This window comes from Eupeodes corollae, chromosome 3, assembly GCF_945859685.1.
Source record: "Eupeodes corollae chromosome 3, idEupCoro1.1, whole genome shotgun sequence".
In the NCBI taxonomy this organism is placed as follows: Eukaryota; Metazoa; Arthropoda; class Insecta; order Diptera; family Syrphidae; genus Eupeodes; species Eupeodes corollae.
In genome coordinates, this window is record NC_079149.1 from 30,029,582 (window position 1) to 30,057,055 (window position 27,474).

A 27,474-nucleotide genomic window follows, 5' to 3' on the forward strand; every position below is an offset into this window, starting at 1 on the left:
CTGGAAATTTACTCCGAACCTTTAGTCGATGACTGGATAGAATGTTCGTCATGCAAGGAATGGTGGCACGAAAAATGCACTGTTTATTTTAAGACAGGCATTTTCATTTGCGATTTTTGTGATAAATAGCTCCCGCGCACTCTTACAAATCAAGCTGCGCACTCTTACGCAATACCATGAATAAGAGTGCGCAAATATACTATTATGATTTTTTGTTTATAACTAATGAATTAATTTTTTTTTGTTACTAGTTTTAAGTTTTTTTCGTTACTTAAATAATAAAGTAAAAAAATAATTTTAAAAAAAATGGAAAAATTCTGTTTGTTATTATTTTATTTGATGTTTTGTCTAAAGTGCGCACTCTTATACCATCCTACCCTAATGCTGGTAAGTTAAATGTTAAGTCATGTACGAACAAATTAGAAATAAAAACGCCTTATTTTAGATTTGCGATCATAAAATGAAAATAAGATGCGTTGATGCAAAGTACGCCGGAAAAAAAAAACTACGATGTCTAGATTGTTTTTTTTAAATATTCTCATTTTAAAAATGATATATTTTAAACTTAGATTTTAAAGTCTGAATTAATTTTAAAGTGACAATTTTATTTTGAAAAGTAATGTTCCTTTTTTAATTTTATTTTACTACCTCTAAAATTTTTAATTTTTATGTTTAATAAAAAAAAATTAAGCAGGCTTGCAAACATTCCGCAGGAATTGTGTATTCATTAACAGCAAAGCAGCAAATCATCAGAAAGGCGATTGTTCTAAAGATGTTTGACATTTTTTACCCTTTTATATCAATTCTAGACTTAAGTGAAAATTTTCTCATCAACCTGAGAGTTCAATAACAAATTTAATTTTTTTGAACATATTTTTATTGTAAACTTTTACAATACCTACTTTGGTATATAAAACTAATAAACATTTATACACAAACAATTGATGGTTATTAGCAGATGTCAGGTGTAAACATACCCGTTAAAATTATTATATCCACCCTGTATTATTTTTTTTCCTTGCTTATCGATTTTCTTAATTTACTAAATGTCAATCCAAGCACATGCTTAAATTGAACTTTTCCCGGTTTGCCATTTTTAAGTTTATTCTCGAATTAATTAAGTAATCATATTATAACCCAGACTCTATTTTAATTAAGGATTTTGTAACTTGAAAACACAAAAGATTGTTTCAGTTAACAAAAAGTTTGGACGTTGGCTCTCAGACCAAAAATGAAAAGTGCGCACTTCCTATGCTAAAACAAAGTGTAAGAATCAAAACAACAAAAATTTAGGTCAATAAAACAAAATTCTGTTCCTCCTAAAACGATCATAAGTTACATCCTTCAACAAAATTTTAAAAAAAGAACAACTAATTAATTTTCAATTTTAGTTTGAACCGGAATAAATTAACTCGAGAAATAAACAAATGCCCGATGATTACAGAATAACGATTTAACAGTACCAATAGTCTACTCTATATTACGAAAACAACCTGACATTTTGATAATGTTTTAGTTTAAAGAAAAAGACATTTCTATTTACTTTGGTTTTGTTTAAAAAGGTTTCAAACTTTTTACTTCACAATAAACTCTATTGAGTATTTCTATTTTTAGATCATCTTGCACATTCAAAGGCAGCTGAAGCATATAACTATCAAGAGTTTTGTAATAGTTTTCATTTCGACTTCTTATTGGATTATTTATCTCCGGATGATTAACTTCAAACCTGGTTTTAAAAAATCATTGCATTAGTCTTTAATAATTGAATTTGGCTTGATAACACTAAATTGATTGAATTTGAAAATTTTGCGTTACCATAAAGTAAAACCAACCTTTCATCCAAATCTACCGAATCAGTTCTGCTTTTCTTTTCATCATTTATAAACTGAACGAATGCCATAGGATTTGATGATGATATTTCGTCGATTTCTACATCCGAATCTTCTATCACTACCTGCGTTGGTTCTTCTAGATCTACTACCACCTTCTCTTCGTCCAATTTCGAAATTGGCGTTTCCGAACATTCTTCCTTCGGATATGTTTTGTTCTCTTCATGAGCGATAGTAGTATTTAATCCTGAGTTATTACTACACGACCCTACGTCGTCGTCGTCGTCGTCATCGTCATCCGTTATCGTTATACTGCTATTGTCATAACTACTGTTTCTAGGTAAACAAATTATTGATACATAATAATAAATAAGAAAAGAAAAATTAAAATATAAAAAATTTAAATCAAAATTACCGTGAATTTAACTGAGGATTGAGAAATGAAAGAAGACTCATATATTTCCATTTGCAATTTTTTGATTTGGATCTTACTTCCCTCACATATCGGTCACGAAGAGATCGCCAACGATGTCGACATTCATTTACTTTAAACAGGTAAAAATGCATATTTTCACATAAACAACAACAACAACACCAACAATAAAAGAAAATAATATTTACCATCGGTTCCCACATCTTCTGCCACTTTATACCATGCATTCCTTTTGATTGATTTTTTTCGATACGAGAGTGATTGCTTATTATAAAGACAGGTATGATTTTGTATCGCTGTGATTAATTTTTCTTCAAAACTCATTTCACTTGAAATATCTGAAACTGAATTATGCATTTTGAAATACTACTACGACTGTGAATGTGATTGTGAACCTTCTGAGCGCGTATCGACTTCAAGACTAAAAACATAATTTTCCATGACGCCGTCATGTATTTACTCGCAATGTAAGACCGAAACGTTTCATCGGCCATCGCAATAATCGCATCCGTCGACGTGATAGAAATGTATGTGTTCTTTGTTTTTATTACCGTTGTGCGTCTTTTTTAACCCAAGAGAGAATACATGCGCATTTTAATCAAGTTTTAAATTGAATCACAAGAAAAAAGAACTTGTGTATAGCAGATACAGTGAGGCGCAAAAGTAAAGTTATTTTTAAAAATACTGATTGAATTATATTTTGAGGGTAGTTAAATAATTAGAAAACTTTTTCAAAGTGAATTTACAGATTGCACTTATTACAATTTTTGTCTTCACTGGGGCCTATCGTGAATTTCCCTGGAAATTTGATTTCCCTCAGAATTTTTCTCTTTTTTGTCACTGGAAACAAATATCTCTCCAACAAAAATTCTATGCAACTACAGCTCAATTTCCTTGGAAAATTTGTTCCCGATAGAAAATAATTCCGAGGGAAACTTGTAATAACTGTGTACGTTCCCAATGTGCGAGATAGAGAAACTTTGCGAGGGAAAATTGTATACACGACAGCCAACAATTTATTTGCGTATCGCTTAAATTACGCGCAGCTCGTGTTTACACTTTTTCTAAAAAATAATTTTAAAATCAATACAAAACTTAAGCTTAAGCAAGGACAAACATTCTCAAAGACAATTAAATGTACCTTTAGTATGGTTTGACACTGTTGAAGCATATTTTATCTTAAGAGCACATTTTTAATATACGACGTGTTTGAAATCAGTTTCTTCTTTATAAAGCTCAAGGGAGCGTTCTGATGGAAATATAGTTTCTTATCCGTAAAACAAAGTTGTGTTATATATTTGTTTATTACATACATATTAACATGAAAGCGAACTGTTCACGCAGGCCTTTACTGCCACTAACAGCAGTTCTATATATGAACGTAGACAAAAAATAAAGCGTTGTATAAAATGATACCCTAAAGTTATGACAACGACGGCATTGCCGACAACGATGGACATGGTGCAGGCATTGAATTACAACTTGATGATCAGTAAGAATTACAAACAAACGAAAAATGTACCTAGAAATAGGTGGTTTACTTAAAATCATCCCTTAAATGATACAGGCAAAATTATTGTCGATTTTGATTTTTACCATAATCGGGACTTCAATTAGATGTAGCTGCAAAAAAAAACGTTCCAAGTAATGCGTCATAAACACCGTTGTTAATGTCGTGTTTGAAAGATCTATTTGAATGCAACTCAAAAACCAGTCGTCGCTCCTTTCACGGGTAGTTGTCCCTTTATCAAAAGCTGTCAACAGTGTCAAACAACCGAAAAGATATATTTGAGTTTTGATACTCACATTTTTTTCGTTTTAAATTGTGTAAATAATTACAAATTTCATTAAATTTAAGTTTGATATTATTACTACAAGATAAGTATTAGTACCAAAATAGCAGAATTCTTGTTTTTCGAAAAAGCACTTTTGACAGAAGGTGACAGTTCAATTGTTTAACACAAAAAGAGCACATATTTTCTAGTTCAAAATAAAAACTGATATAGGTAATAGTAAATAAGGTTTTTCAATTCACAAATAAAGACTCACAGGAAAGGAACAATTTTAATATACATTTTATATGTATGTATATTTATACAATTTAAGTATAAAATGTCTTTACTTTTGCGCTTCACTGTATTTACTTTAAACAAGTTTTTTTTGTTTTTGTTACACCTTTAAATAATTCAATATAATATAATGCGCAGGTATTCTCTTTTTGTATACATATATAACGAAGATGATAATAAAACAAACAAAAAAAAACAAATACATACAATCGAATTTCCACACAACGTAGAATGTTGCTGTGTCGACGGATGCGATGGCGACGGGCGACGCACGGCACGTCGTTATTTGTAGTATATAAAGTACACATGACGGCGTCATATTTTATGTGAAAATGTTATTTAGTCTTGAAGTCGATACGAATTAAGAAGGGTCACAAGACAAATATTGTTTTATTTTTTCCCATAGTATCTATTAAAATAAAATATGAAGCGACTTTCAACAAATTTCGATGAATCAACTGAAATAACTTTTGAAGAGAAATTAATCGCTGCAATAGAAAAACATTCTTGTCTTTATGATAAGAATGCAGTAAATTATCGAAAGAAATCCATAAAGCAGAATGCATGGGAAGAGGTTGCAGCAGATGTTAGATCAAATGGTAAGTTAGCATAACATTTTTATGAAAAATTATTAATCATTGATTTAATTTTTAATATTCACAGTAAAAGAATGTAAATATCGTTGGAGATCTCTTCGTGATCGATATGTAAGAGAAATAAGAGAGAACTCAAATTGCAAATGGAAATATATGAATCGGCTTTCATTTCTCAATCCTTATTTACGGTAATTTTGATATAAAATTTTATTACTGAGTTTGTGTTTTTATAATTTCGTTACTGTTTGTATTTTTGTTTTGAATTTAATTTAGAAACAGTAATATCAGTAGCACAGAGGAAGAAGTATCGTGCAGTGCTTTAGAATCATTTACTCAAACCATCGAATATGAAGAAGAGAACAAAAATATGAATCAGCAAGTAACTGAAACATCAATTCCCAAATCTGAAGAAAACACAGTGATAGATTTAGACGAAAATGTAGAACTAGAGATGGAAGACACAGATGAAGATGTCGAAGAGATACCAGCACCAGATCCGAAGGCATTTGTTGCGATTTCTTGTAGCAGTCAATTAACACCATTAACAACAATTCCAACAACATTTCAAAATGACGCAGCAGCAAAGAGAAAAAGAATGGATTCGGTAGAGAGTAGTGGAAGGTTTGTACACAACTTAAAATTTATAGATTTTTCTAAACGAGTAATTTGTATGGTATTGAATTTTAACAGGATTAGCATTGTGTCGGAAGCAAATAGTGCAGATATAGAATGCACAGCAAAGAGCCGAAATGAAGACTATTACAAAACCCTTGACAGTTATATGCTTCAGCTACCGTTGAATTTGCAAGATGATCTTAAAATTGAAATACTTAATAGAGTTTATTGTGAAATAAAAAAGCAAAAACCCTTTTAAGGGTCAATCTTTATATACAGCTGGCGTTCAATTTTTTCATTGATGATAGTTTTTTTCAAGAGAGTTTGGAAAGGGCCTTATATTCTTTTCCTTTCTTCGTTGCGAATTCAAAATATTCTTAGAATTCAATTGAATTCTGGGGCTCTACTCTGTAATGCGTCTTGAAAGCCAAACCGATTCGAATCTGATATTCGATTCGTTTATGAATTGGTACTCTGTAAAATGTTCGAATCGAACAAAACAATCATCTAGTACTTTCTCTATTTATAGAATAGATTTGCCGAATCTCGAAGTATTTCTCATGAGCAAAAATACAAAAAAAAATCAGGAACAAGACGAGGAAGTTGAAATTAATTTTTAAAGAGAAAATATAAAATTCAATAAAAAGTTAATAAAATGGATTCGGTTACGCTGTGGATGGATGAAGAAAATAGAGAAGATCGAGTTGAAGGTAGAACAATACGCGATAAATCTAATGTTTTTGAAATGTATGATAATGGTGGATTTACATTCGTCTTTATTTGCAGATCTGCGTGCAAAAGGGATATCAAACACTAAAAATGTGTGTGTTTTATAGAGAGAGAAGATGAAAATGCAGACATCTTCATTATAATAAAGTTATAGCAAAGATGAACATGTTCGTATCGATGTTATTTCCTATAAATTGTTTTTTTTTTTTCGAATGTCAAAACTGAACAAATCGCCAGATCATCCGTATTTACTAATTTTCAATCGCAAAAAAATTAAACTAAATCTTATTGACTATGGACGATGGTAAGTTGTTTTTATTTGATTTATCTAAGCTAAGGTATTCTATTTCATAACAGATTTCACGGACTACGAAGTTCTACATAATTATTATGAGGATGAAGAAGAATTTGCCTCAGCAACTCCTTCACCTTTTCCCGAACCAGTTGCCAATTCCTGGGAAGTTTCACAAGTCCAGGAGAAAGACCAGAGATCATTTCCCGAAGAAAAAACAGGTATGCACCAAACTAATTATGTTATTTTTTTTCTGAATCAGTCAGTTTATATTTAACAAAAACATAATCAATGTGAAATAAATTTAAAAAAATATTTGGTCACAATTTCATTCGTCGTCCAGAAGAATTGGGAACAACCTGACCAGACACCAAATCCACTTGTAACCTGCAGCGCAAAAGCAGATAAAATGGTTTGGAATTTTGGTAATAGAAATCTTCAATGTATTAATAACATAACCATTTTCATCAGACATATTAACATAATGTTCATATCTACCCTTGAACTCACCCAGGACAAAATCTATTTGATTAACTATTTATCATTTATTTTATTTCAATTTTTCTCAAATTCTCTAAAAGCACGTTTGCTTTGTTTTTATTTCCAAGAACTCTTAATTGAGACAATAAAAAAGTACCCCTCTCTCTGGAATATAAAGGATAAACGTTATCGGAATCGTGTCGAAAGGAACAGTGACTGGACTAAAGTATTGGTTGAAATCGGTAGGTGTTGAGTTGAGTTGCATCCATCATAGTCATTAACATTTAAATAAAAATTTTAGGATTAACTCACAACCATAAGGAATGCACTAGAAAAAGATGGAATTCCATTAAAACTAATTACACCCGTTCAAAAAACATTCCGAGTGGATCAGGGGCGCAAAAAAAATACAGGCAAGCGATTCTGCTTGCATTCCTTGATGACACTCAAACACCAAGAGCGTATGTTGTGACGATCTATTTGTATTTTGTATTTACTTAAAACTTTACTTTTTTGATCATAGGACAAAAACTGTAATGAATGAGGGCCGGGTAAACAAGGTGGTCGAAGGAAAAAAAAGTAAGTTATTAAATCATTATTTTAATTGCCATCATTGTAAGTTTCGAATCGCCACAACAATGTTTGCTTATTGCGCGAAACACTACTGCGAATTGATATTGAATTTCTACCTTTAACTTTGATTGTTTTACAAACTTTTATTTCTATTTTACAGATTCTTCTAATCAAGTTCAACAAAAGCTCCAGTCGGAAGCGATTTCTCTATTAAAAGAGATAAACAAACCTAGAGAAGAAAAGACATACGCAATTCTGACGTGTGAACTTGTGCGACAGGATATGGAGTCCTTGCCGGATTTAGAGCAGCGTGCTTTACGCAAAGAACTCTTTGAACTGGTCGATCGATTCGTTGCCCGAAATCGTGAGTTATTTTACTTTTTTTTTAAGGATTGCTTTTGTTAAGTTTTGTACAGAACTTTAGACTATCAAAAACTGCTTTGAATTATGTATTGAATGCTATTCGAGAGGAACTGTCCTGTGCAATGATTTTATGTATATTCTGATATTGAAAGTGTGTAGTTTAGGTGTTAAGGATTTTAATTTATTATATCATCATCATCATCACTCAGCTTGGACTTTAAGATGAGGTCATTGAAATGTACATAAAATTATCCATGTTTGTGACGTGTTACATCGTCAGATTACCTTAACCGTAATAATTGAACTAATAATTATGATTAGATGTAATCACAACTGCACAAAATCAAGGAAAAATTGACAAATTTAATTCTAAGACAAGTGGAGCCGCAACAAAACAAAGGATATTAATTACACATGGAAAAACCAAACCGTGTGGCCAGCTTTAAATCATCCGTCGACTCATAATCGTTAACAGCAGAGATGTTTAAAAGTAAAACTTTAATCATTGATTGATAATATTACAAAATAAAACCGTTTGAAATAAATATAAAAATTATTTTCATAAATTCCTTTTTAAAAACCTCTTACGGTACGAAAAAATTAGTTCACACTCATGAACTTGTGTGACGGAGGATCGACAAAAATAATAACCAAGAATTGTTGAGAAGTGTTATATGCCACAAAGATAAATCAGTTTTTATTATCCTTACATACAGGTCGTAAAAAGAGAACTGCAAAAGAAGTCTCGAAAGACCCAAAAGAACCGAAGGCAAAATGCCGTGGGTCAATCAATTTTTGCATTCTACAAGCCCGAAATTGCTGCTGTTCGTTGGAATGATAATTCAAAAGTGACAATTTTATAAAATCATTTTATTAATCAGCCAATCAGATAAGCACAAGGGTGAATTTTCAGGGCAACTAAAAACTATGTCAGTGTTTAAGAATGCCAAACATCAGTTAAATCACTCTTAATTATAATAAGAATACATTGGGCCTTACTAATAATCAAATTTAGTGTTAAGGTTAAAAGAAAATCTCCAGACTTTAGAAAATTCACATACCAATAACGAATTTAATATCCAGTTTAGGCGTTAGCAAAACGTCAAAATTTAATACACGGAAATCCATGTTTAAAGTCGAGCATTAAAAAAAAGTGTTGCCTAAGTGCTGTTTCATGGTACGTAAATTTGTATTTAATACTTAAATCTCATCTCAAGTTATCTAGTCGATTTCCATTGGTAAAGGTATATTTGAGGCTGTGAATGCAAAAGTGGTGTATCCCACTTTTTGTAATTGGGTTTAAATCGACTAAACCAAGCACATAAGGTTTGAAAATATTAAAGTTATATTTTTTTTTTTGCAAAAAATAGATATTCAAGAATATAAAACTATGTTTAAAATAATGCATTTCCCTAAGACAAAAATATGAGAGACAAAATAAGGTTATGCCACTTTCAGATTTTTGTTCTAGTACGCAGATCACGCTAAATTATAGCTTTCATACAAAATTATCTCAAAAATGTAGGTAAAGAATTTTGTATGGGAGCTAAAATTTAGCACGATCTGTGTTCCAGGCTTAAAGTAAAAATGAAGTACTTAATTTGGAAGTACTTTATTTATTAGGGGTATTCACAATTCGATGCAATTAATCTAGTATCATTGCAAAAGTGTAACGTTGAAACATTTTTTTCCAAACTGACAACGACACCAGACAAATATTATACTCCATCTTGCTAATCGAAAAGAAGTTCTCGGGACAGTTAAAAGGAGAAGTTACCCATGTTGTATACTCTTTTTTTCATTCCTACTGGAACTGAACAAAAAGCAACGAAACGCATCATTTGACTTAACTGTATTCGCTTATTTTCGTATTTGGGGCTTTACACTGCAGTATGTAATTTATATATTTCAAATGATCGAATATGATACTAAAAAAGGGCTATGGAGAGATTATGTAATGTTTGCTTAAATATTTAGTGCGTTATAGTATTACGTTCGTTGATTTTACTTTGAATACGTGGCTAATTTTTTGATTCCGTTTTATATATTTAAGAAATATATTTCCTTGTGAAAAAGATGGTGTTATAAATTAAAATTTAATTTAAAAGTCACTCCGACACTTCAAATCAATTGTCGTACCAGAATATAATACAAGTACTAAAATACTTCATGTTAAAAAGAACACGGCAATAGTGAACTTTGACAGTTTCTTCTTTTTTTTTGTTTTGTATTTTGTGCCTGTGGTTCTGAAATTTGTGCAGCGAAAAATAAATTGTTTTAAGAAAATTATATATATGTTTACTATGAATAAACAAATAAAAATAAAACGAGCCAGCAACTGGACACGTGAAATGAAGGAGCTCTTAGTTTCATGTGTAAGATCCCTCGGTCAAATAATCGACAGCAAGCTTAACAGCCTGCCTATGATTAAGGAAAAAAGTGAGGCTTGGGACAAAATTAAACAAACCTTCCAATCAAATGGGCATCAGTGTTTAATCAAACAATTGAGGGATCAATGGAACCGACGAAAACAATTATCGCGGAATAAAATATCATTGTTCAAAAGGGCGCAAGGGCAGACTGGTGGTGGATCTCCTTAAAAAGAACAAAGTGAAATGGACTACGAGATAGAGGAGATCGCAAAGGAAGACTTCTTAGAAGATTTTTCAGCGTACGACTGCGATGCCGATTATGGTTATGCACAGGAGGATATGTATGTATTAAATTTATAATATTACTCTTAAAAAATTACCTAAAGCATTTTCAATTACTTCCAGAGAAAACGAATCACCAAATAAAGTTAAACCGTTGGATGGTTTGGTGTTTGAGAAATTGTAAGTACTATGTTATATCCGATGGTTAGGAGGAGCATTAGGAGGATGATACAAAAATCTGTCGCTTGCATTATTTAATTATATTAATACTTTTTCTCTTTAATGCTTTAGGGATCTGGAAACACCAACAAAAGCAGATGAAAGCAAGATGGATAAAGTGACAGCACCGTAAAAACCAGTCGCTAACAGAAAAAGAGCCTTTCCGACCGTTGCTTCATTAGAAGAGTTGCTCCAGAAGAGGATACTTCAAATAGAAGTTGAAACAAAGTATAATAAAACTATATTCCAACTTAAGAAAAAAAAAGAAAGGTTAAAAATTCTTCTAAAAGAGGAAACTATCTCCTGAACATGCAGGTACGAAACTTTAAAGAAAGTTATCAAATAACTTGTCTGCATAACCATTTAATAATTTTTTTTTTGATTTTTCATTGTTATTTTTTTCGATGTTATAATTGTTTTTGAAGTCTTATTTCTTAAGTTTCTTTTGTTCGTTAATCATTTACTTAGTTATGTCGTTTTCCATTCGATTTTCATTCTGTTTTAGTTTCTGTTTGTTTGTTATATAAAACAAGGAGTGAAGGAAGTGTTCAAATGAATTTGAAGTCTGATTTTATGTTTATTTATTATTTTGTTATTTATTGTTATGTTTATACAAATAAAGTTTTGAAATAAGAATACTTATGAATAAAAATGTCTTATGAATTCGGTTCTATACCTAGTCCCACGTAAGGTTGTTGTTGAAGGAAATGTTTCTTCCTCAAGCTCGGAAGTATCTGGTTCTGAAGAACTCACAATTAATGCGTTGTCGTTTAAGAACCCTTTATAAGTAAGAAAATTTTTAAAATATATATTTTGCTTTTACTAAAAAAAAATGTAAAATCACCGTTTGAACCATCCTTATTGCGATAGCAACAATTGTTGCTTTGGCTGTTTCATAGTTGATGTTGATGCCATTAAAACACGCACGAAATTTGTTTTTGAGCTGACCAAATAGTTGTTCCACCGTTATTCTTGTTCGAATATGCGCTTTGTTGTAGCGCTGTTCTGCTGGACTTAATTCAGCCGATATTCTGAATGGTGTCAACAATATTTTCGAACATGCGTACCCACCGTCTCGCCCAAAACAACTCCTCCCCTTAAATCTACATTTTGCAACCGGTTTGCTTTAGCAGATTCACGCCATATTCTTGAATCATGAGCTGAATTTTGCCATGCGCGTCACAAACAACCTGTAGGTACAAAATCATTTTTTGAAAGACTTTTTTCAGAAAAATGAACACCTACCTGAACGTTAATTGAATAGAAATTCTTTCGGCATCTATGGCGAGAACCGAACTCGCCACCTGTAACAAACTTTCTCACGCAATTGATCACAGATTGTTGAGAAATGTTATGAAGATCACCTTTTTCAAAACTTATATTTTTGCTTTTGCATAATAACAAAAAATTGATCTTTGACAGTTCTGACAGTTCAAGCAATTTTTGTTCTTATTTGTAGTAGATTTTGCAATAGATTCAAGGAAAATCTTGAGACTAGTTAGTGAGAGGGTTAAATTGTTTATTGGCATCATTTTATTAAAACTCAGAACTTTGTTTTAATCTTCCAGTTAACTAATAGTCGACATTAGCGTTTGATTATTAGTAAGGCCCATTACGTTTTATATATATTTAACTTCTCTTTTTTATAATTTTATTTACACTTTATATTATATACATATATACGTGCATTTGATTTGCTTTTACTAACAAAAATACTGTTTTTTTGTTGTATTCTCTTTCCCTACGTTATTTGTATAAGAGCAACTAAGCTCAACAAATCTTTTCTTATGCATTCTGAATTCAATCGCCAACGAGATCGGTTGGTTTTTGCATGTAAAACACATATTCAATCACAATACAACATTTAACAGATAGCAAGTCACATTCTATATCAATTACAAATCACAATACAGTTACAATTAAATACAAATTAATTATAACGTTGTTTAAAGACAAGTGTTTTTATTTTAAACAAGAACACAACACAGAGGAGGCACAAAGCAGTTACATTAAATTAAATTGGATCAATTATCAAAAAAATCCACCTTAGCTGAGAATAAAATGAAACTTCATAACATACTTACGAACAACAAAGACTTCTTGTCGTAAAAAAAACAGAAAAAATCATGCAGAAAGTACAGGCGCACCCTAAAATTGCAATGCGAACATTTGCCCAACTGCAATTCGTCAAGTTTTGACAGATTCAAAATTAGTTGAGTATTTTAAAAAATTAAGCAAAATAAAATGTCTGCTATTGGCGATTGTAAATCGAAGTCAAAAAATATATGTGGGGTAGGAACACAGACAGACGGATGCGTACATAGTCACACGCACATACGATCGACGAAGAACAAAAGAACGAAATAACGAAAGAACGAAAACCATCCCAGCGTCCAACGTAGATTTAAGTTAGTCATTAACTCCTGTCGAAGAGAACAGATCACGTCTGAATAAAGTTAGCTAAAGCTATGTTTAAAATTATAATAAGAATACATTGGGCCTTACTAATAATCAAATTTAGTGTTAAGGTTAAAAGAAAATCTCCAGACTTTAGAAAATTCACATACCAATAACGAATTTAATATCCAGTTTAGGCGTTAGCAAAACGTCAAAATTTAATACACGGAAATCCATGTTTAAAGTCGAGCATTAAAAAAAAGTGTTGCCTAAGTGCTGTTTCATGGTACGTAAATTTGTATTTAATACTTAAATCTTATCTCAAGTTATCTAGTCGATTTCCATTGGTAAAGGTATATTTGAGGCTGTGAATGCAAAAGTGGTGTATCCCACTTTTTGTAATTGGGTTTAAATCGACTAAACCAAGCACATAAGGTTTGAAAATATTAAAGTTATATTTTTTTTTTTGCAAAAAATAGATATTCAAGAATATAAAACTATGTTTAAAATAATGCATTTCCCTAAGACAAAAATATGAGAGACAAAATAAGGTTATGCCACTTTCAGATTTTTGTTCTAGTACGCAGATCACGCTAAATTATAGCTTTCATACAAAATTATCTCAAAAATGTAGGTAAAGAATTTTGTATGGGAGCTAAAATTTAGCACGATCTGTGTTCCAGGCTTAAAGTAAAAATGAAGTACTTAATTTGGAAGTACTTTATTTATTAGGGGTATTCACAATTCGATGCAATTAATCTAGTATCATTGCAAAAGTGTAACGTTGAAACATTTTTTTCCAAACTGACAACGACACCAGACAAATATTATACTCCATCTTGCTAATCGAAAAGAAGTTCTCGGGACAGTTAAAAGGAGAAGTTACCCATGTTGTATACTCTTTTTTTCATTCCTACTGGAACTGAACAAAAAGCAACGAAACGCATCATTTGACTTAACTGTATTCGCTTATTTTCGTATTTGGGGCTTTACACTGCAGTATGTAATTTATATATTTCAAATGATCGAATATGATACTAAAAAAGGGCTATGGAGAGATTATGTAATGTTTGCTTAAATATTTAGTGCGTTATAGTATTACGTTCGTTGATTTTACTTTGAATACGTGGCTAATTTTTTGATTCCGTTTTATATATTTAAGAAATATATTTCCTTGTGAAAAAGATGGTGTTATAAATTAAAATTTAATTTAAAAGTCACTCCGACACTTCAAATCAATTGTCGTACCAGAATATAATACAAGTACTAAAATACTTCATGTTAAAAAGAACACGGCAATAGTGAACTTTGACAGTTTCTTCTTTTTTTTTGTTTTGTATTTTGTGCCTGTGGTTCTGAAATTTGTGCAGCGAAAAATAAATTGTTTTAAGAAAATTATATATATGTTTACTATGAATAAACAAATAAAAATAAAACGAGCCAGCAACTGGACACGTGAAATGAAGGAGCTCTTAGTTTCATGTGTAAGATCCCTCGGTCAAATAATCGACAGCAAGCTTAACAGCCTGCCTATGATTAAGGAAAAAAGTGAGGCTTGGGACAAAATTAAACAAACCTTCCAATCAAATGGGCATCAGTGTTTAATCAAACAATTGAGGGATCAATGGAACCGACGAAAACAATTATCGCGGAATAAAATATCATTGTTCAAAAGGGCGCAAGGGCAGACTGGTGGTGGATCTCCTTAAAAAGAACAAAGTGAAATGGACTACGAGATAGAGGAGATCGCAAAGGAAGACTTCTTAGAAGATTTTTCAGCGTACGACTGCGATGCCGATTATGGTTATGCACAGGAGGATATGTATGTATTAAATTTATAATATTACTCTTAAAAAATTACCTAAAGCATTTTCAATTACTTCCAGAGAAAACGAATCACCAAATAAAGTTAAACCGTTGGATGGTTTGGTGTTTGAGAAATTGTAAGTACTATGTTATATCCGATGGTTAGGAGGAGCATTAGGAGGATGATACAAAAATCTGTCGCTTGCATTATTTAATTATATTAATACTTTTTCTCTTTAATGCTTTAGGGATCTGGAAACACCAACAAAAGCAGATGAAAGCAAGATGGATAAAGTGACAGCACCGTAAAAACCAGTCGCTAACAGAAAAAGAGCCTTTCCGACCGTTGCTTCATTAGAAGAGTTGCTCCAGAAGAGGATACTTCAAATAGAAGTTGAAACAAAGTATAATAAAACTATATTCCAACTTAAGAAAAAAAAAGAAAGGTTAAAAATTCTTCTAAAAGAGGAAACTATCTCCTGAACATGCAGGTACGAAACTTTAAAGAAAGTTATCAAATAACTTGTCTGCATAACCATTTAATAATTTTTTTTTTGATTTTTCATTGTTATTTTTTTCGATGTTATAATTGTTTTTGAAGTCTTATTTCTTAAGTTTCTTTTGTTCGTTAATCATTTACTTAGTTATGTCGTTTTCCATTCGATTTTCATTCTGTTTTAGTTTCTGTTTGTTTGTTATATAAAACAAGGAGTGAAGGAAGTGTTCAAATGAATTTGAAGTCTGATTTTATGTTTATTTATTATTTTGTTATTTATTGTTATGTTTATACAAATAAAGTTTTGAAATAAGAATACTTATGAATAAAAATGTCTTATGAATTCGGTTCTATACCTAGTCCCACGTAAGGTTGTTGTTGAAGGAAATGTTTCTTCCTCAAGCTCGGAAGTATCTGGTTCTGAAGAACTCACAATTAATGCGTTGTCGTTTAAGAACCCTTTATAAGTAAGAAAATTTTTAAAATATATATTTTGCTTTTACTAAAAAAAAATGTAAAATCACCGTTTGAACCATCCTTATTGCGATAGCAACAATTGTTGCTTTGGCTGTTTCATAGTTGATGTTGATGCCATTAAAACACGCACGAAATTTGTTTTTGAGCTGACCAAATAGTTGTTCCACCGTTATTCTTGTTCGAATATGCGCTTTGTTGTAGCGCTGTTCTGCTGGACTTAATTCAGCCGATATTCTGAATGGTGTCAACAATATTTTCGAACATGCGTACCCACCGTCTCGCCCAAAACAACTCCTCCCCTTAAATCTACATTTTGCAACCGGTTTGCTTTAGCAGATTCACGCCATATTCTTGAATCATGAGCTGAATTTTGCCATGCGCGTCACAAACAACCTGTAGGTACAAAATCATTTTTTGAAAGACTTTTTTCAGAAAAATGAACACCTACCTGAACGTTAATTGAATAGAAATTCTTTCGGCATCTATGGCGAGAACCGAACTCGCCACCTGTAACAAACTTTCTCACGCAATTGATCACAGATTGTTGAGAAATGTTATGAAGATCACCTTTTTCAAAACTTATATTTTTGCTTTTGCATAATAACAAAAAATTGATCTTTGACAGTTCTGACAGTTCAAGCAATTTTTGTTCTTATTTGTAGTAGATTTTGCAATAGATTCAAGGAAAATCTTGAGACTAGTTAGTGAGAGGGTTAAATTGTTTATTGGCATCATTTTATTAAAACTCAGAACTTTGTTTTAATCTTCCAGTTAACTAATAGTCGACATTAGCGTTTGATTATTAGTAAGGCCCATTACGTTTTATATATATTTAACTTCTCTTTTTTATAATTTTATTTACACTTTATATTATATACATATATACGTGCATTTGATTTGCTTTTACTAACAAAAATACTGTTTTTTTGTTGTATTCTCTTTCCCTACGTTATTTGTATAAGAGCAACTAAGCTCAACAAATCTTTTCTTATGCATTCTGAATTCAATCGCCAACGAGATCGGTTGGTTTTTGCATGTAAAACACATATTCAATCACAATACAACATTTAACAGATAGCAAGTCACATTCTATATCAATTACAAATCACAATACAGTTACAATTAAATACAAATTAATTATAACGTTGTTTAAAGACAAGTGTTTTTATTTTAAACAAGAACACAACACAGAGGAGGCACAAAGCAGTTACATTAAATTAAATTGGATCAATTATCAAAAAAATCCACCTTAGCTGAGAATAAAATGAAACTTCATAACATACTTACGAACAACAAAGACTTCTTGTCGTAAAAAAAACAGAAAAAATCATGCAGAAAGTACAGGCGCACCCTAAAATTGCAATGCGAACATTTGCCCAACTGCAATTCGTCAAGTTTTGACAGATTCAAAATTAGTTGAGTATTTTAAAAAATTAAGCAAAATAAAATGTCTGCTATTGGCGATTGTAAATCGAAGTCAAAAAATATATGTGGGGTAGGAACACAGACAGACGGATGCGTACATAGTCACACGCACATACGATCGACGAAGAACAAAAGAACGAAATAACGAAAGAACGAAAACCATCCCAGCGTCCAACGTAGATTTAAGTTAGTCATTAACTCCTGTCGAAGAGAACAGATCACGTCTGAATAAAGTTAGCTAAAGCTATGTTTAAAAGTTATTTGTTCAATAAATAATACGCTATTATTATAATTCGATCCGAATTAAACGTGTTTTCTTTAAAAATAATAAGTGAACTCTACATTTGGGGGCTCGTCCGGGATTGGTACCAGACGCGAGTGCGTGGTAATTGACTTGTTCGGTTTGTTTCCGCAAACGAAAAAAAAAAATAAAAACATTTTGAGACACACGACGCCATTCGTGCTGTACTTTTGTATTACTTTTATTCGCAGTGTTAAATCGTGCTCATACGCGAACACAAGCTGAAGAAAAGAAGGGGTAACAACACGAAAGACGAACGGCATCAACCGTTTCGTTGTTGTACACTCAAATGAAAATAAAATAGAGAGAAGAAGAACGATAAAGTCGTGTGTGTGTGCGCGTATGCAAAAAATATTAAAGATTCAATCATTCGGGTGTGCGCACCATAGAAAGAAAAACAATTGTGTACGATACGAAAGACAAACAGTAAAGGGCTTCATCCTAAAGCGGTGCTAGTGTGTGAGCAGAAAAAACAATTTGGTGCATACACATGAAGACCACCGTGGTTGCTTGCCCCAACGAGAACAAAAAAAAAAAAAAAAAAAAAAACAACGATCTGTAAGCGAAATAGAAAAAAAAAAAACAAAATAAAAGCAAAAAACGAATGTATAAATGTAAGATCTCTTTCCGTTATTTGAACTAATACATGTAAAGGGCTGCTACTAGAATAGAATTATAGTATTTAAGTAAAAGAGAGAGAACAAAAAAGCACGCCAACCGAAAATAATAACAAGTCCTAAGGATCAAAAGTAAATAAAAGACTAGAAGCGAGCATCATCTTGAAATACAACGATACAAGAGTAAATAAGAGACTGGAAGGACGACTGAAAGCGAGCATCACGGGGAAATACAACAATACAACATACAAGTAAACGTGTATACAATTTTTATCGTTCTCTGTTTTTCTTTTCTTTGATGAACAGTAACGTTCAAAAGTAAATGTTTTGTTTTTATTTTCTCTCCCGAGAAATTTTAGTATAATACACTGTAAATTATTTATTTTAAGATTTGGATACTTTTGTTCAATATTCAATATTTTTATTATAATTTTGTTGTGATGGACGCGGGGGAGATTTTGAAATTAACGGTAGAAGGATTGAAACAAAAGTTGAGGGACGTGGGACTTCCGACGGACGGACTGAAACGGACGTTACAAGACCGACTGCTAGAACATTTCGGTTTGTCCAGACCTGGGGAAGTAGCCGAGGGTATCGTTGTTGAGGACGAGGATTGGGTCGATGCAGACTCAGGGGCGATGTTGGAAGAGGAGGTAGTTAGCGAGTTAGACGTTGAACGTAATAATGTAAGGGAGAAGGCGAGACAAAATATCGAAGACATTCAGAGAGAGAATAAGAATTCTTTCGATAAAACTCGTTTCTTTCAAACTTCATGATTATCAGAACATTTGTCTTGTGTGCTAGTGCGACAAAGCTTCCAACGTAAATTAACTCAAAACTTATATCGTCATTAATTAGTGTAATAAAATACGAAAAGAATAGCCACAACTAGCTATATTGGTGACCCCGATAAAGGACAATTGTGGATCGGCCAAAATCCATTGAAACCCGATCAACGGTGATTTAAAGGTTTTTAACATTTTGCCTAATTTCCATCGTTGCTGTTGCAGCAGTTGCCGAAACTTAGAGAACACATTTTTCTTCGACATCGGAGCACCATTGAATCCAGAACCACCACAGACAGCTGTACTTTTCTGAAACATATTGACAGGACACACTTAATAAAAAGAATAAAGAATAATAATAATAAATAAAAGGACCGAGTAAATCTTCTATGTATGTATCTGAATTAACCGAGGCGTGGCCCGTGGGTAAATTTTACTCAGTGGCCGTCTGTGTATTGGTAACGCTCAAATTCACTCAATACGTCAATTAAATTTCACAATTTACAATCTTCTCATTCTCTGTTCAAGTCTGGTCGAGTGCAGTTCATTGTTCGTAGTGATTAGTGAATAGTGGTAGTGATTTTCTTTTTCATATTATAAAAATAAAAAACAGTTAAAAACAAATTAAAACAATTTAAAAAAATTTACAAAAGTGAAAAATTATTAAGTGTCAAAATTATGGACGAAAATGTCGAGAGCCTCCTGAGGGAATGGGGCTTAACTTTAAGCAACCAAAAAGCAAATGTATGCTTCTGAAATTCATCATTAACTATGTTTCTATCATTTAGTTCAAAAATTATAAGCAATAAATGTCTATAATGTGCGTAAAATCACTTTTCATTGTTTATTCGTTGGTCGTTGGTCGCTCTCATGTGAAAGGCCCTTTACTGATCATAAAACCACAAAATGCGGACAGATCCAGGTGGAACTTCGATTACCATCTACAAAAAACGGTTCTTGACCGATATCTCAGACACTATGCATTTTAGGCCAAAGGTTTGCTGAATTTGTATCATTATATTGTATGCGTACATTGAAGTTTTCGACTTTACGCCCGAGTCTATTTTTACTGGCCAGTTCTTTAAATTTATAATTTTATGAATACACTAGTTGAAAAAATAAAAATTATGGTCCTACGCTTAAAAAAATCTATTTCCTAACGATTTGAAAAAATGGTTTAATTCACTTTACTTGCTTACAAAAGTAAACGTCCACTTTTGAAGCTACACCAAATCAGTTTTTAAAGTTGATAAAATTTTCTTGTATTAAGTTGAAGTCTTACTTTAATACGATGAACCGTTTCTCCGCTTTGAACAATCAAACTGAATACTACAAACATTTTTCAGCATTTCACAAAAAAAAACTTGTAATTGAAAAGTTTTTTTTTTAAATTTGTTTTGAAGTGTTGGAAATAGATTTATAAATTCAATTATTGTTTAAATTTGAATTTGCACTCATTTAACTTTGGAAAACATATATTTTTCTTTTTCCTTATCAGAAAACAACATAACATCCATGGCCATGTTTCTCCTTGGAAGTGAGGAAATTAAAGAATTATTTCCAAGTATTGGGAATCGAGTTTTGTTCAATAAAAATTTAGCAGAATACAAAAAACTCGTATATCAAAGAAATGAACACAACTCCGATAGTAGCTCTGTTAGTATTTTTTTTCTTAAAAACTATTGGGTAAATTTTTGTATTGAACAAATTTTATAAACAATTTTCAGCTTTTTGGTACATAATTATCAGACATAACGATAGATTCAGCTACAACAATTCAAGAGTATCCTTTTAATGAGCTTATTTCCTATATCAATGCAAGCGGAGCTGAAAAGCAAACTGATGACACAACAAATAATGAGACACTTGTACGGTTTTTTCTTTTTTACATTTTGTAAATTAGTTTGTTATAAAGTTTGTTGTGAAAATTCTATTCCAAAATTTCATTATTTTGCAAAAGTAGATCAATTTCAATATATTAGTGAAAATAAGCCCACTTTTCAACTGTTTTAACAAAGGGGCTGTTTTTTAAAGATAACATTTCTATTGCATGTGCAAATTTAAAATGCATCAACAAATACAATTCAAAATACTTTAGTTTCAATTCGATTCACTTTTCAAGTAGTAAAATATAAAAAAAAAATGCAAAATTAAAATGTATGATTTCAGACCTTAACGAAATTGCTTGAAAGTAGTTTGGAGGGAAAAGCTTTGCTCAGTATTCCGAAAACCAGTCCACTTGAAAACTTGTCACGAATGCGTCTTGTACGTATAATAGGAAAACACATCGTAAAAACTCATCCCGAAAGGAACATCACTGCGGCTATTTATAGTTCTTGGGCGAATCAGATTATTGAGCTGTTCAAAAAAGAGCAAAGGGCAGTGTATTTACATACAAAGTTGGTTGAGTCCACTCGTGGTATCACCAACAGGTTGGTGGGGAAAACTCCCAGACCAGATACATAACCTAAAAAGAAAATACAGGGAGTCGGGAATAATAACAAAACGACCAAAAATGGACCCACCAACAACGCCCACTTCATCTCGTTGCTCATCACCATCATCGCCAGCATTACCATCATCGCCATTAAGCCGTTTCGATGATATTGATTCTGAGGCTGAAAAAGAATGCAGCGAAAGCCTTGAGTGGCTTAAGAATTCAAGCCATCCCTGGCAATCTGGAGGAAACCTCAAGCGTTCGGTTAAGCCACCTCAAAAACCAGAGTATTGATGAGTACTTCAAAGAGTATCCAGCTCTGCAGAAACCAACAGGCTACATTTTGGTAAGTTAAATCATTTTTTATTAAAAAGCATTTGATGAATTTAAGTCTTGCATTATTTCCCTTTTAATATGTATGCATATTTATTTTTTTTTTTATTTTAACGGGCTTTTTGAAAATTTTCTTCCTACAAAAAGGAATTTTTTAAAGTTGCTTCAAACCGGCCGAATAAAGATAAATTTATTAAAATCTTACTTTCACTCGAAAATGGTTAGTATACGAAATATATACCTACACATATTTTTTATGTATGATTAACTAAAACGAATTATTTTTTATTTTCAGTCTCCGAGGAGGTAGAAAAGCTAGCAGCTTTCCTGCTAATTACATCGCTTCTTTCAGTCTGCACCATTAGATTGAGGGGCAATGCCAAGAAAGTGTGGAGGCCTTCCAAATCCGAAGTAAGAGATGGTTTTATCCTGCATGTTAGGAGTGATGCCGACATCGAAGCACATATAATAAAAAGGAAAACTAAATTAGCCGAATTCAACCTAACCCTGCAGCCACTTATAATTGTGGTAAGTGAATCACTCAAAGAAGTGCAAAGTTATATGGTTGTTGTAAACACAACAAAATACTTTTTTAATCATATTGTTGAGGCAGTTGATTCCTATTTAAAAATAATATTCACTTAAATGCTAAGTTTTCAGAAGAAAGTAAAAGTGCTTGGTTGGTGATCCAACAAGGTTTTTATAAAATAAAAACTAATTTTGACAAAACACCCACAACCACCAGCACACTTTTAACTGAACGTGGTATTTAATTTTCTTTTAATTTTCTTACGTATTTTGTTTTGTTTGCACTTCTTTTTTACACTCACTTTATCTTTAACATATTTTTCACTGAATAATAAATATAATTTATATGATATATGTGTATTTAATCATATAAATTATATAAACTATGTAGCAGTAGTAGTATTAGTTGTAAGAACGAACATGTAAAAAGGAATGAATAAAAGCTAAAATTCCAGTTCAGTTGTTGACTGGCTTCCGATCGAGAAGGTTGTATTTGTTAATTCGTTGTGACGAAAAAATAGACAAGTAATAAATAAAAAGTAAATAAAAAGAAACGATCCTATTAAAACTATTCGTATGTATAGTTTAGAATAACTTATTCATTTATTTTTATACACTTCCTTATTGTTGACTTCTCCTTGTAGCTTTTTTTATAATTCCAATTATTTTATGCTTATTTATTGCCTATCATTACAAAGTTCAAGATTCCATTATAAGAGGTCCTCAAATCTTAACTTAATTCTTTTATTTGCTATTCCAGCAGTTCTTTTATTTGCTATTTCAGCAGTGTTCGGTCAATCACCATTGCCCTCGAGAATTGGTGGTCAACGTCCGCGCTGATGCAGCACAAAGTACTTGGTGCCTCACTACACCCATCACCACCCTCAGCCGGACAGCTTCATATCACACATACCATACTGCCTCGCTATATGATCAGTCGATTGACATCAAAATGTGTCGAATTAAATGTGCCATTGATTTGTGCTTCATTTCTGTGCCCGCCAAAGCAGATACCTACCCACAGCACAGGCACATACCTAAGTATACATAGAGCTATAGGTGGTGCCTGACTTGGTCGGTCTATGGTGTGTTCTCTTCTAGTCTTCAACGCGATCAGTCGTCGGCTGCGCCAATAAATACCACTTGGTGGTTCCGTGACTTTTAAATTAGCCTTGTAAGTCAATAAAGAAAAATACCATAAGCAAAATTTGTGTTCGGCAAAGTTCCCTTTAAACAAAATATAGAACTAAGGATCTCTCCTCTTACTGTTCGGAAGTTTAATTCCCCAACATTTTGGTGCCTCCTGTGAGGAATGATTTTGTGAAATCAAGGGACATTTTGAACATTTTGTCGTGTCCCTAGTGAACTTTGTGAATGTGCTTTTGTGGACCTTGGGATCCAAGTTACATTGAATTCGCTATCGTCGTCTTCTTGTTCAGTGTAGTTGCGCTACTGTGGTACGCGGTCATAACCCTATCGTTGGGATAGGCTTTCAGTTCTCGTGAGTACAAGTTTCCGACCCTCTTTGTCCTTTTCCCGTTTAATTGTGCAGTGTGAACATGGCTCACCTAACAAATAGGTCAGCAGCATGCACCGTCTTGAAGCGGTTGTATACCGCGGACATGACCAGCTGGGATGTCCCGGATCGAGAGCGAACAACGCTCTCTAGATCAGCAATACGAGCGCTTCCAGATCGCGCATGAAGTAGTTCTGCTGGATGTCGGCAACACTGACGAATCGCGAAGCTGCAACCTCAAATAAAGGAGACTCAGCTGGGCCCCTCAACCGATCCTCAGAAGAGTCGGATCCAACTGCTGCGACGAACAACGGCGTGCACGGCACTCAAGCACCACCACACCACAATACTGACGGCTGATCTCAACGGATGGGACCTTAGCCGTATCTACCTGGAAGAGAAGGCTCTGGAGTTGCAATACCAGCGATTCCAGACTGCCCATGATGCAATACTGGAGGATGTAGGAGACGAGGACATAGAGGAGCACGGATTGCTGCAACAGACGGTGACGCAACAGTACATCGAAGCGTCGTCAGCTTTGAAACGGCGGATAGCGGTCCTGGACGTACCCAAAGAGATGAAGCTGGAGTCGATCCGGATCCCTACCTTCACTGGGGAACTCCAGAAGTGGCTGGAGTTCAAATACACCTTCGAGACGATGGTGCATAACGCCGATCTGCCCGTGCCTTACAAGCTGCAGAAGCTTCGGGGCTCAGTAAAGGTGAGAGACGTGGGTCTCGTCGGGAGTGTTTACTCCGGAGGCTACGAGGAACTGTGGGCAGCACTCAAGGAGCGCTTCGACAACCCCAGATTGCTAGCAGAGGCTCACGTATCCCGGTTTTTGGGGGTAACTGCCGCCACAGAGGAGTCACCCCCCGAGCTGATGCGTATCAGAGACACAGTAGGTGAGTCTCTACGCTCACTCAGGGTCATGGGAGAACCAGTCGACAGCTGGGACACGTTGACCCTGCATATCGTCCTCACGAAGCTTCCCCCGAAGACACAACATCTCTGGAGCATGCATTGCCCACCCAAGAAAAAAGCATCATTGGCGTCATTACTAGAGTCCTGCTGCGCAACAAGGCAAACCTTCAGGATCCAAGCAGCGATCTGTATGAATTCGTTGCAAATATATTAACTTTGCCACATAGCAGCGCCTGCGCTGAGAGAGTATTTTCAAAACTTACTTTAATGAAAAATAAACTCACCAACCGACTAAGAACTAAAACTTGCGAAAATATGTTGGCTTCTTTAAATTTAATAAGTAACTGTGATCTTACTGAGTGGAGCCCAAATGAAATCCTCATAAAAAAATATAGAGAAACAATTACAAAAAAATAAAATCTGATAAGAATTCCTAACTATTGTACCTTTTAATGAAGTATTACTTATTTATTTATTTTATGGTCTTACAATTTTAATTGTCAATTTACTGAAACTAGTTTTAAAAAATTTTGTTTTTGAAACATCAGTAAAATGTTATTTTTCTGTTCTATTGAATACCTAGTAACCTAGTATTATTTATACACATTATGTATGTATATTATATTTAAAATATAAAATGAAGTGTAAAATCTTAAGTTTCTAAGTTTGCGTTACAATAAATCATAAAAAAATGTTCGTTTAATTTGTGTGTTTTCTTCAAATAATATGATTTTGGTGTGATATTTTTTCTCTGAAGACAATTTTCATATAAATATGGTGTCCCTTCATTATTAATTTCCTTGCCACCTTTTTTTTACGAGAGCCACTTTTTTTGCCACATTTCAAAAATATCCAGCGGTAACACTGCCTTCTTTACGTTCTAGGTTCTAGTCTTCGTCGTGGTTTTGTTCGGGATTGTCGTGGTCGTCGTCGTCGCGTGGAAAAATTATAGCAACAAATTGGCGCCCAACTTGGGGCTTGTGAAGAATAAATTATTTATTTATATTTTTAACCGGCGGTAGAAAACTTTTTTCGTTTGAACGAAACCTTAATTCATTTTCCTGGTGATTGTCCCAGTGTTATTAAGGAAGTTTTTGTTTAATCTGTTTTTGTTCTTTTTACTTTCCTTGGTTTTCTTTTTTCTTTCAGTGATATTATCGGCCAATAATTGATTAAATTGGTCATCATTCCAACATAATAATATACTTACGTATATAGTGAGTGATATTTTATATAAACTAAACAGTTAGATAAGTGGTTCCCGTTTTTCTTTGATATTGGATAAAGTGTACCTACCGAACCTGCATGCAACATATGTATGTTAGAGCAGGGCATAAGATCAGTTGAGGTATACGGTAAAAGTGGGTATCTACTGAGAGCTTTCTTGAGTGTATGAGTGCCACTCTTTGATGCCAAATACTAAATAAGGAGAAGGGTCTGCGTTTTTGCATTCGAAAAGCGACATCGAAGCAGAAAGGACATGCGGGTCTCGATGCACCGAAGATCGAACAAAAAGATTAAATATCATTTAGGTCGTTACTATTATAAAATATTGTTTTCTATCATTCTCTATCATCAGAAGTGGGATAGGCCCGTGTCTGAACTCGTATTATTACTGTTCGGTAGTGCGTTCGGAATTTTTGTTTTGCGAACATAAGAAAAAGAACAAGAAAGTGATTTTTGTTTCTCCTTTTGTGGAAGCCTTACGGTACCACTTGTGCCTGGCCTGTGTCGAATTTTGATAAAGCACATTAAAGGTACAATTCGGTCACGCGTTTGGAATTTTTAAATGTGAAATCTATTGCGTGCCCCTACTTACACAGAATTTTCCTGAATCATACAGTGCCTATTTGTTGCGTTGCGCTTAATTTTGCTAAACCATACGGTACCTACTTGTTGTTGTTGTGTGCTTAGCTCGCGTCTGCATGAGTCTCTGATTTTAAACATTCGTTCCAATCGTTTTCGTGTGTGTGTATCTGATTCCAACATTTTCATTTCACTCGTTTCGTGTGTAGCCTTGGCAACACGGCATTAAAACATCTGTCTGCGAGTATAACGTTTAACTCGTTATCCATTTTAAACGAAAACAAATCTACTGTGTTGGTGTACGTGTTCAAAAAAAAAAAAAAAAAAAAAAAAGATAAAACCACATACTTACCAATCTTACCGTTTTCTCTCTTGGCTATTCCCCTCATCATGTGAGATACGATATCTAAATCCATTCGGGTCGTGTGTATGGATCTGATATTCTAACACTGCTCAATCCAATCGTTTTCGTGTGTGTGAGTCCCTGATTTGTACATTCAATTTTAAATACGAACTTAAAAGATAGTCTGCCTGTGTTTTCTCTTTTATGGTTATCAAATTCTCTTGTACGTTATATTAAGAGTATCCCCGTTCATCATACAAAATACAAATACAATAGGTATTCGACTTCAAATCGAGTTGAAGCAAAAGCTCTTTAACACCAAAACAAGGGTGAGTTTTATTTTTAATTTGTTTTGTTTGTTTCGTTGGCAATACAAAATAGAGAAAAAAAAAAAAAAGAAAAATTATGGAAAATGAAAATATTGACCGCTG

The 27,474-nt window shown here is 33.1% G+C and overlaps 3 protein-coding genes and 1 long non-coding RNA gene across 5 annotated transcripts; 3 read left to right on the forward strand and 1 right to left on the reverse strand.

Moving 5' to 3' along the window:
• Positions 1 to 1,483: 1,483 nt before the first annotated feature.
• Positions 1,484 to 2,754, reverse strand: LOC129951147 (uncharacterized). 2 transcript variants are annotated; one of them, XM_056063161.1, is made up of 4 exons: positions 2,451 to 2,754; positions 2,245 to 2,374; positions 1,833 to 2,159; positions 1,484 to 1,726 (listed from the first exon to the last, which is right to left on the reverse strand). In XM_056063161.1, exons 1-4 carry the CDS (start codon positions 2,617 to 2,619, stop codon positions 1,555 to 1,557), a joined length of 798 nt encoding a protein of 265 aa, XP_055919136.1. In that variant the 5' UTR covers positions 2,620 to 2,754; the 3' UTR covers positions 1,484 to 1,554. The 2 variants fall into 2 exon arrangements, with proteins under 2 accessions (XP_055919136.1, XP_055919135.1); XM_056063160.1 differs by having other exon boundaries at positions 1,513 to 1,726; positions 1,833 to 2,165.
• A 1,703-nt stretch (positions 2,755 to 4,457) lies between these two features.
• On the forward strand, positions 4,458 to 5,816 carry LOC129951166 (uncharacterized). The gene is made up of 4 exons (XM_056063194.1): positions 4,458 to 4,930; positions 4,995 to 5,115; positions 5,201 to 5,548; positions 5,618 to 5,816. Exons 1-4 carry the CDS (start codon positions 4,756 to 4,758, stop codon positions 5,799 to 5,801), a joined length of 828 nt encoding a protein of 275 aa, XP_055919169.1. The 5' UTR covers positions 4,458 to 4,755; the 3' UTR covers positions 5,802 to 5,816.
• A 737-nt stretch (positions 5,817 to 6,553) lies between these two features.
• Positions 6,554 to 10,985, forward strand: LOC129950393 (uncharacterized). The gene is made up of 8 exons (XM_056062335.1): positions 6,554 to 6,784; positions 6,907 to 6,988; positions 7,172 to 7,285; positions 7,345 to 7,504; positions 7,567 to 7,622; positions 7,777 to 7,980; positions 10,738 to 10,813; positions 10,925 to 10,985. The coding sequence occupies exons 1-8, from the start codon at positions 6,662 to 6,664 to the stop codon at positions 10,983 to 10,985; spliced, it is 876 nt and encodes a 291-aa protein (XP_055918310.1). The 5' UTR covers positions 6,554 to 6,661.
• An 11,901-nt stretch (positions 10,986 to 22,886) lies between these two features.
• On the forward strand, positions 22,887 to 23,661 carry LOC129951868 (uncharacterized). The gene is made up of 2 exons (XR_008782247.1): positions 22,887 to 22,993; positions 23,215 to 23,661. It is a non-coding gene; the product is annotated as an uncharacterized LOC129951868 (long non-coding RNA).
• Positions 23,662 to 27,474: the final 3,813 nt, after the last annotated feature.